The 10,696-nt window shown below is 34.3% G+C and overlaps 1 protein-coding gene across 1 annotated transcript; it reads left to right on the top strand.

Annotated features, from left to right (window-relative positions):
* On the top strand, nt 1-5,740 carry LOC128556265 (baculoviral IAP repeat-containing protein 7-like). The gene is made up of 5 exons (XM_053540756.1): nt 1-705; nt 1,297-1,496; nt 1,997-2,150; nt 3,257-3,436; nt 4,088-5,740. The coding sequence occupies exons 1-5, from the start codon at nt 336-338 to the stop codon at nt 4,282-4,284; spliced, it is 1,101 nt and encodes a 366-aa protein (XP_053396731.1). The 5' UTR covers nt 1-335; the 3' UTR covers nt 4,285-5,740.
* Nucleotides 5,741-10,696: the final 4,956 nt, after the last annotated feature.

The following is a 10,696-nucleotide window of genomic DNA, read 5'->3' as shown; positions in this document are numbered from 1 at the left end:
CTACTCATTCCGTATGACAAATTAGATAAAATTAGTATATATATAGAGAGACAGATAAATAATAAAAGCCATTTTAGATTATTTCGTTAATGTTTGTCAATGAATAACGAGTGGACCAGATATCAGTCGTTTAAAGACTTTCCCGAATCTTCCTCAGCATTTCCTTTACAATTAGCTCAAGCTGGATTTTACTACACGGGCACACGGGAAGACGCTACTTGTTTCTGTTGTGGGCTGGCTGACAATCGGCTTGTGGACTACAGACGAAATTGTTCCTGAACTACACTAGCGTCTTTCGCCAAATTGTCCATATTTGACAGGCGAAGACACAACAAATGTCCCAATACATGGCGACGCGTACTCGGAACAGTATGTGGGGGGCTGCCATTGAAGTTGAAAACATCTCGACATCGATCTCGGAAAATATTAGATATAATCCTAGACAAAGTGTAGCTACTACAAGTGGAGCAAACGGGAGCTATGGATATGAAGGCAGTATTTGTGTTAGTGGTGTACGAACGAATCAACTAAGACTAACACTTTCACAAACAAATAGTCAAATTGAATACTATCCTGGTATTACTACACAAAAACCGAAACATCCCGATTATGCAATAAAAAGTGTCAGGTTGTCATCATTTACCAACTGGTGCCCGGATGTGATGGATCCAGAACAACTCGCAGAAGCAGGATTTTATTATACAGGTATAAAACGTTGATTTTATTTAAATACAAATTTCCATGAATATTATATGGAAAGTACGTATTGAGTTTTGTAAATACTCAACCAGATACCACGGAAGAAATTAAAAAAAACGTAAACAAGCAGGCATTTATTTTAAACGTACCATTAATTATATATGATAAATGTAATTATTTTCCCCTCGTGTACAGAATGTCATATTTCATAAAATATATGAGCCATGCCATGGGAAAACCAACATAGTGGGTATGCGACCAGCATGGATCCAGACCAGCCTGCGCATCCGCGCAGTCTGGTCAGGATCCATGCTGTTCGCTAACAGTTTCTCCAATTCCAATAGGCTTTAAAAGCGAACAGCATGGATCCTGACCAGACTGCGCGGATGCGCAGGCTGGTCTGGATCCATGCTGGTCGCACACCCACTATGTTGGTTTTCCCATGGCACGGCTCATATTGCTATAAGAATTAGTCGCTGGAAATTCTGCAAATGTGTAAAACATCAAGCTTAGTCCCTAATAAAAGTAACAGAATTTACAGAGAAGTGGATTTTGAAAGCAAATTAAGCTAATGATTGATACATTTATTTCATGTAGATGTTCAGGATTGTGTACGATGCTTTTTCTGTGGTGGTGGAATGAAGAACTGGGAAAACGGTGACAATGCATGGATAGAGCATGCAAGATGGTTTCCAGATTGTGCATACGTGAAACAATGCAAAGGAGATAATTTTGTTAGCATGTGCCACATGGCAAATATTGACTACATGACAGCTGAGGGTGAAATGCAAAATCAGGTTAGAGATTTTAAATGAAATTTGAAATTTACTATAAATGACATTATTTAATATGATGGACAGATATTTCAGTTACTCCCAGTTATGATGGTAAAAATCTTCATGTACATGACATTTACGTTTTAAGGTTTATTTTTAACATTAAGCAGAGGTGTGTAATTTTAGTAGTTTTGATTTGGTCCTTAGTGTTTTCCGTTTTTAATTTGGGTATTATTTTGACAGCAAAGTAATGAATTGTTGCTCCGAAACACTTTGCTATAACTGCAAACGGTAAGAAGACGAGGCTTCGCTTCTATGTCAAGATACAGGGCATCTTAGAAACAACACTACAATACAGAGTATAACGTCAAAAGCCCAAATAATCTACTGATTGTTTGCATATTATCATATATTGTGCTCAAACATACTTCTCTATTTTAATGTTGAATTTAAAACTTCAGCTTTAGGATTATTTTCTAGCACAGTATTATTCAGTGGAAGCATTACCTTTGTGTTTTAAGGGTACAGAAGGTTTAAACTTGGCAGGTGGTAAAGAGCTTATAGACGACCAGTTGGTACAAGACTTAAATAGTACAGCTTCGAAACTTGTAATGGGTATGGGGTATATGCAGGAAGAAGTAGAAAATGCCATTAAACTAGCTAGAGAGAAATACGGTAAGCATTTCTGTCTAAGGAGTAATATATTTAGCATAAGTGTCGCGATACATTTTCATTATAGTTTTATTTTTATTTTTTTAAATCAATAAACAATTCAGTTTTGATAATTTTTAGATGTCACGTGAGGTACTTTGTTTTAGATTTGAGGCCCAAAATCATTTGTCATTTGTTCATGGGCTAATGTGATTTTTGTTTTAAGACAACGTGTAGATACTTTAAAAGAATTGAAAAAAATGAGTACTTGCATCTTATTGACAACAGAAAAGATATTTTTCTAACTGAAACAGTGTACATATGGTCATCATATACAACTAACTAATATATTTAATGTATCCATGAATCACTTCTTGATGTTTGATATAGACATTCGGCACAATCATAATGTACTTTGCAAACTTACAGCAGTGTACTTTGATATAAATAATAATTCGTGCCTATAGCCAACTGAAACTTTAACTTTAATTTTGGATTGCCATGTCAGTTCACTCGCACTAAAGTATGCAGTGTACCACAGTGTATCTCCAATACATTGTATACTTTTGTTATAACACTTGTCTTGATCATTCGGCTCTTCCCCATTAGATACATTATGTACAATTGAATATATAACACACATCACAGAAGACGTACTGGGCTAAAATACAAGATTATGTCTATTTCATAAATACATTTTTTAACTTTTAAATCACAAACACCTGATGCATTAATAATACATTATACAGTTTTGATGAAGTTATTTGAAAAATCACCAAATGTTTATGGCGAATGTTAAGCTATCAGTTGTACTGCACATGATATAGCGTCACAGTTCAGTTTTTATATATCATTTATTGAGTGCATTAGTCAGTAAATAAAAGTTATTTAAAGAGCTGCTCCAGTCCTACCTTTTAACCTTAAATTGTCACTGATAAAGCATGAAATTCCTGACTATGAACAGTGACGCCTGTCAGAAAAGAGTCTATTATAATTATATATAATTTTAAATAAAATTCTATATAGAATACTTGTGGTTTGCGTCCTTAGTGTGGCGCGTATCTATTGTAATTTTGGATTGCATACACACAATAGATTTTGAATAGCCGCATATATGCTATATCTTTCAGGTTCATCTGAATTGCGAGCCCAGTATATCCTCGAATCCCTTCTAGATAATAGTTATAGCAATAATGGTAACAATATACCTATTCAAAACAATCAAACAGACAGAGATAGATCGTCAGCAGCGTCAGGGTGCTCTTTAGATACTGCGAATGTTGAAAGAAAATCTTCTGACATTAAAGAAGGTAAGTACTTGTTACCTCAAAAATAAACATTTCAGTGTTTTTTGTTTTGCCTTTGAAAAGACTATAGCGCCTCGCAAAATGAAATATTAAAAGCTACATTGGCATCAAAGTGTAATTATTTGTATTATGTGTGTTATAATGTATATAATAATTTTATCAGCGGATCTTCCCATGGAAAGTGACGTACAGATTAAAATTCTAATTTGATAAGTCCTGCCCATTGTTTTCTCGTATAGGTTTAGTCCATTATTGTAAGTGGGGACCAAACGCCACTTTTCATGGAATTGCACTTTAGTTCATTATTGCAGGTTCCATGAGCACCGCAATATGAACACATCTGAGGGTGATTCTAAATTGGTAATGTACTCTCGTAACATGTACAAATGTCGAGTTCTGCTCAACCTGTGGCTAGAGGGTGTGGACGGTAGCATGCATTCCCACTTCCGTCCATGAACCGGCTCAATCAAACCAGGCCTGCAGTTTTTTCATTTAATGCCGTACTGAGCGACCTGAGTGTGTCTTTTTCAACCTATAAATGTTTTAAATCTAAATACAATGTTTGGCATGAGACAATGATGATGATTTAACGTTAATGGACGTCTGTAAATAAAAATGTTACATGTGTTAATATCAATTTTGTCTTCATTTCAGACCACACACAATTGTTAGAGGAGAATCGCCAGCTGAAAAATCAAATGATTTGCAAGATTTGTCTGGATAAGAATGCATGTGTCGTATTTCTTCCTTGTGGTCATATGGTTTCTTGCGTTGAGTGTGCACATGCTTTACGAAAATGTGCTGTCTGCCGATCAGTCATACAAGGATCAGTAAGGGCCTATCCTGCTTAACGGCATACTACATTTTGTAAAACGTTATCATATACTCCTGAAATCGTTTTCTAAATGTTATTTCCGAAATCTAGTTCTAAAGTATTTCAAGACTATGCGACAAGGCATTCCGCAACCTTATTTATTTGGAGATATAAGCTACAGAATTCGTAAAATTTCCGGGCATAGCCTTTTCCGATGTTGTTACGTTCGCTTACGCATAGCCTGTATGTTTTAAAAAACAGTTTCTGACAACCGCGTCAGGGAGTCGAAGCTTTGGCTCAATGATCACATCAGTGGACTTCCACCCGTGCGACCTGGATTCAAATTCCACCATAGGTAGTTTGTTTCTTATCATTAAAATTCTATCCATCAATATCCGTTACGCCCAAAAGTCGTAAGATGGGGATCGTCCGGTATACGGACTTCATCTCGTGCCGAAAATGGCAATTTCTATGCCAATCATCGTAAAATATGGGGAAGTGATCTACATGTATGCTTTGGTCTATTTGCTACTTCTAAGTCTTCATCGCAATAGTTTGTTTTAATGTGTACATGAGCCTGGCTACTATGCACGTGTACACATTTTCACATATTCATATTTCCATGTGTTAATTTATGGCTTGTTAGCTACAGTACAGAAAGGAGGTAGAAACTTTTAATTAAGTCTTGAATCATTGTTCACCTGTCAAATTTTGTCATTGGTTTTCACGACCTGTCAAAATTATTTACTTTTCATATGCACTGGTTTGTACTAACTGTGTAGGACATTTTAGTCTGTAACTTACTACTCATTCTACTACATCAGTATTATATGCTTGAAAATGTATTGTTGAGCTAACTGAAGTCACGTAAGATTTCTATTGTTTAAGTTTATGGTCGTAATAAGGGTGCTAAAATGGATCTTAAGTATTAAAATTGTTCCTTTTAGATAGATAAAGGAAAATGTTGAGTTGAATCATAGTGCGGTTATTTTTTTTATAAAAAAAAAGAACTTGACTATTCTTTGTTTTATGGCATTCACTGGAAACTCAAAGCGTGATACCACCTTTAGTCATTAGAGTATTCTGTTGCATTATCTTTATCTTTTTCTTATCAAAGTGCTAATGTGATACATTAATTTTAATTATATCTAATAACATTCAACATAATAATCATATTTTTGTAGTTTGTTCTGCATCATTGAGTTTACTTTCAATTTGTTTTTGAGGTAGTTAATGTGCTCAGCAATTGAGGATGCTTATTTATTCAAGTATCCTTATTCTGTTTTAATCAGCTGACATTACTTGCATATATACATGAAAATAAAACCAAGTAAATTATGATGTGTTTGCCTTAGACATTCATTTAGAACTGTACCAAAGTGATCCGATTTACTTTTAATCTGTTAAAAACAGTATAGTGAAATTGCCGATGAAAAGATGTGTTGCATCGGGAGTGCTTTCTTTTAGAAATAAAAAAATGCCATTTATTTTTATTTTCAATTTGTTTTTCATTAACATATTCCAGCTAGCTGATCTGATCAACATATATCTCAAAACAGGATTTGTTTTTTAGCGTTTATTAAATCTAATTAAAGACGATTTCGCGATAGTTATATAGATTCTTATTCATATACAGAATCAAACAAGAACGAACTTAAATATACATTTAACAGCACGTGCATTTTTTTCATTACGGAACGCCTGATGATTCAATCTGACTAAAGTACTTGATCTTCTAAACGAAGATCTGAGAACGACCCATTCACCTACGACTTCTGTATATTTTGGATTGCTTTTTTTATTTTAACCAATCAAACGGCTTGTTCGATTGTCAAAGAGTAAGAAAAATGTGCAGTCATTCCAGGGCTCGAACCTGGGACCTCTCGCTTACAAAGCAAGTGGCCTACCGATTGATGAGCTAACCGGCTATTTGACACATTACGACATAAGAATTGTAAATATCAAAAGTCAAGGCTACAGGTTCTCAGATCCTATGCGTAGCGTAATAGAATACTGTATGTACTTTAGTCAGATTGCCTGATAATTTAATATAACATTTTGCATTGACACCTTTCGGACATTCGGGTGTTTATTAGTATACTCAATCACACAACATTGCAATTTTGTATGGAAACTGTTCATGAAGAAATTTATAAACAGATTGCGAATGTCTGTTTCCAGGTCTTGTGACGTAAAGATGAAAATGTGCACACTATATCAACGAAAAACAAATTAATTTGCAGTGACCTTTTTCCAAATAAAAAAGAGAAACATTTCTGCAATCAAATTCATTGTCATTAAGCCGAAAGATAAATCTATCTGATGTAAAATTTAAAGTTGATGATACAATAAACAATCTCTTTGTTTTTTCCGTAAGTATACATGTGTAGAAATTTTTAACCATCTGACTGTTAAAGCTTTTGAACATAGATGACAATATGTTCATATAATTTTAGTTGAAGGAGCAGTATATGATTATATCAATACATGTTACAATCTATTTTGGTTTCATTACGGGGTATCCTCATACTTATCGAGTGTTTACGATACACCATGACAATACTTATTATTGAAAATGGTCTCCCTCAACAAAGCATTTTATTGTCACATTTAATAAGTTGTATATAGTTTAACTATTAATGAACATGAAATAAATACCCATCCCCTCAACCCCATCCTGATTATAACTTATTAAAAAAAACTATATTTTACACTGACGTCATTGTACTAAAAATGCAAAAAACTGTTTCTTAAGTGTAAAATACATAATATCATCAAAGAATGAATGAACTACTTAAAGGAAATGAAAGTGAAAAATGTATGTAATGATTTACTAATTACAATATGTATAACTAAATATAACTTTATTGTATAGGTTTTCTTTATATTCCCATTGGAAATTGGCTTCTGCTGAAATTTAAAACAATTACGGACTGAAATCAAACTTGATCAAGTACATACAAAACTTTCAACTTTGAAATAACATTTAGTTTTCATCTCCACTTGACACCAAGGCAAGTGAGCCATAGTGACGTATAAACAAAAAATGTACTACGAAAAGTAACGTTTAAGGTTCAATAAGTATTACTTCAGTTTGGCATATCATCATAAATACTATATAGTATATAAAAATCTTAGTTAAACATATTTTGATTACTAAGTAAAAATTCATAATCAAAAAAAAAAAAAAAAAAAAAAAAAAAAAAAATACGGGTTAAATGCGATATCCGTTGAAACCCCGATTGTTACGCTATTGAAATACACACACGTGTTTAAATGGAAAACCATTTTTGATGTTTATTTAAATATAACCATGCACGTATTTATAAATAACTAATGTGCTATAAAGAGAATGTTTTGATCAAGCCGATACTATTGATATATGTTGAAAAGTTCTTACTTATTTATTCTTAGCCATACCAGGGGCGGCTCCAGGATTTGGTGTTAGGGGCTCGCAACTGGGGGGTGTGTGTGTGGAGGGTGGGGGGTGGGGGTCCGGGGACATGCAGTTAAGAAACATACGCGGACAGGATGTCGGAACGCTCTTTAAATGTTTTAGTCTACTATTTCTTAAAGAACATTGTCAGTTTTAATTACATTCAATATTGTGTAAGACTTAAGTTTGGTAGAATTAAATGAACAATTTTTTCAGTCATATAAACGACGGTTAAACCGCGTAAGCGATTCATGTTTAATTTGTTTAAAACATCTTGCTTATAGAAGTATATGGCGGGTAAACAAACTTAGAAACTATGACGTGAGTCAAACTACTGCCTTAAAAGACTTGCATTAAGCAGTTACATCCGCTCTTAAAAGCAATTAAATCAATACAAAATGTATATCTATTTTTGTGCTTATCAATTTTTGAATTACGGAAGTATAACAAAATATCTTGAAAGAAAAAGAAACTATCTTTGGTTTCCTCTGGAAAAAATATTCTGGTTTTCAATCAAATTCTTGGCTCCAAACAGAATAAAATAAAATCCCAGCCCCCATCCCCCAGAAGTTCAAATGGGTCGCCCTGACAATATTTTACTGTCTAGTTAACAATTTGACACCTTAAATATACAAACCCAATATACTTTGGTTAGAACCGCAAAACTGTACACTTTATGTGTAGGTTACTAATCGAGTAGGAGGTGTTCATGAATTGAAAATACCCGCGCTCGTGTGATTCGTCTTGCGGCAAGAACACCAATCTAAGAGTTTTAAAGCACAAACGACTGTACTCCCCCTCTTCCTGTTGCAACTGATCAAAACAATAAGCTGACCTCTGAATGTTGGAAAAAACTACTTTAAAGTAATTAATGTGTTTTGTTGGTGTGTATATTTAAGAAATAATTAGTTCCCAAACGTGGTTATACCGAGTTTTTCGTTCTTATGCGTAAGAATATATCACGAAGGCCGTAGGCCTGAGTGATATATTGTTTCGCATAAGAACGAAAAACTTCGCTCTTATGCGAAACAATGTAAGTTAAAAAATACTACAGATACAGATATAGCGCTATATTACATATCAATTTAAGGCTACCAAATATTCGCTCGTCTGCGAATGTCGGGAAAAATTAATTCAGTGGACATAATTTTGTTGTGTAGGCGATTTAAAGCGCGTTATAAATATCTGCTTACTACATAATTGTAAAGGTAATGTTTCGAAAACAATGCTTATTGCACTTGGATTCAGATAACAATATAATTTTGTTGTTTTTCCGGTTACCTGATGTGTAGTCTTAACACTCTATGTACAGTTCGTAAATTTCCGTATTCTAGTACAAGGGGGTTATCTCCCTAGAAATTGAGAAATTCAATGTAAAAATGTATGTTGGCACAATGCATCATAACCTTCAGCTAAATTTATTAATTTATATGTAAGCATCAAAACTCCTTGCGTTTAATTAGCATACACCATTGACACTCCAAAGAAAACACAATGCAAGTAACCACTAGTAAATAAAATGAATGATGGATTTAGTTTGTCAGATAATAGCATGTCCGAGAGCAACACGAATATTGTAGAAAAATGAAGCAAGCAATTTCTCAAAGTTAAGCATGTATGAATATAAGAAAGAAACACGCAAACATAGGATGCACAAATGGTCATGCAACAAAGCAAAATGGGATGTCAGGAGGAAGCATGTGAACATGAGAATCACAAATGCATATATGTGCATCGCACGATTGGATATATGAAAGCACAATGCAGTTTTTGCCCTAATTCTGTTCCATAGTAAATGCTACTTGACACAGATATTGTCTATTGTTCGTAAGTATTGAACTGGCACCCATTAATCTTTGTCAATATTTGCGGGGATTTCCGTTATTTTACGAAATATTTGTTTCTTTAAATAACCAATATAAATAACGTATGGCAGGGTGGCATAGTGGTAGGTGTCTGACTGCCACGCATGTTACCAAGAGTTCAAAATCACCTCAGACAATCTTTTTTAAAAAATTATTGTAATGTTGTTTTCGATGTTTCTTTAATTCTTAAATTATCTAAGTAATGCCACAGTCACACATACGGCGCGGATAGCTACGTTTAGCTACGGATAGAAACATAGTAATTCGTACCGATCCGTACCTGAGCCGTACGGATTGGTACGTATTGATACGGGTTACTACTTTCAGGTACGGCTCAGGTACGGATCGATACGTATCGATACGGATTACTACGTTTCTATCCGTGCCTAAACGTAGCTGTCCGCGCCGTATGTGTGACTGGGGTATAACATAGTTCACGATTTCTGATTGTTTTCTTTTGAAGTATTCAATTTCTGGAACCACTGTTAATAAGTACCTGGTATTTTTGTCTAAGATACTTTTTAAAATGTTTTATTCAACATTTTTCATAACGATTATTCTTTCCAGAAATAGACCATAAGGTTTGTTATGGCAATATTTCTACTTCTATTAAGTATGGGAAATATGATCCTACGCATGATGCCGATTGGAAGCTAAACGTTTTGTTCGCACAGCTACTTGTACATTGTGATATTGCGAAAATTATAGAGATATATATACAATATTTGACCGCCTCGATAGCCTAGTCGTATAGCGTCGCTTGGATTGCGGGAGGTCTTGGGCGATCCCCAGCCGAGTCATACCAAAGACGAGAAAAATGTTACTAGTAAGATCCATTGTTTGACGCTCAGCAATAAAGAAAATCTGGTTTTTCTTCCGTAGCCTAGGTGTAAACGAGCTAACCAGCCTATGTTGATGCTTTTGATATTTTTTTCTCTGAAGAAAGAAACAGATATATATCAGTGTTGATAACACATTTGTTATTGTGTCTTTCTCCTTTCCTTTTAACATTTTAAGAAAGCTCACGTTTTCTTATAGTATTACCAATACTATAATATCGGGGAAAGAGAGGACACTTGAAATATATTACTATTTAGCTTCAGACACCGAGAATTAACTTACAGAAAATATACGGAATATTCATGAGT

The sequence above is a fragment of the Mercenaria mercenaria genome, chromosome 4 (genome assembly GCF_021730395.1).
Source record: "Mercenaria mercenaria strain notata chromosome 4, MADL_Memer_1, whole genome shotgun sequence".
Taxonomy (NCBI): Eukaryota; Metazoa; Mollusca; class Bivalvia; order Venerida; family Veneridae; genus Mercenaria; species Mercenaria mercenaria.
The sequence above is the reverse complement of the archived record's forward strand: the minus strand, read 5'-3'. Positions and strand labels throughout refer to the sequence as shown.

Coding starts and splice junctions, on each gene's coding strand:
- LOC128556265 (XM_053540756.1), top strand. CDS start 336: ATGTCCCAATACATGGCGACGCGTACTCGGAACAGTATGTGGGGGGCT. Junction 1,497..1,996: donor AGGGTGAAATGCAAAATCAG/GTTAGAGATTTT, acceptor TTGTGTTTTAAG/GGTACAGAAGGTTTAAACTT. Junction 3,437..4,087: donor ATCTTCTGACATTAAAGAAG/GTAAGTACTTGT, acceptor TCTTCATTTCAG/ACCACACACAATTGTTAGAG.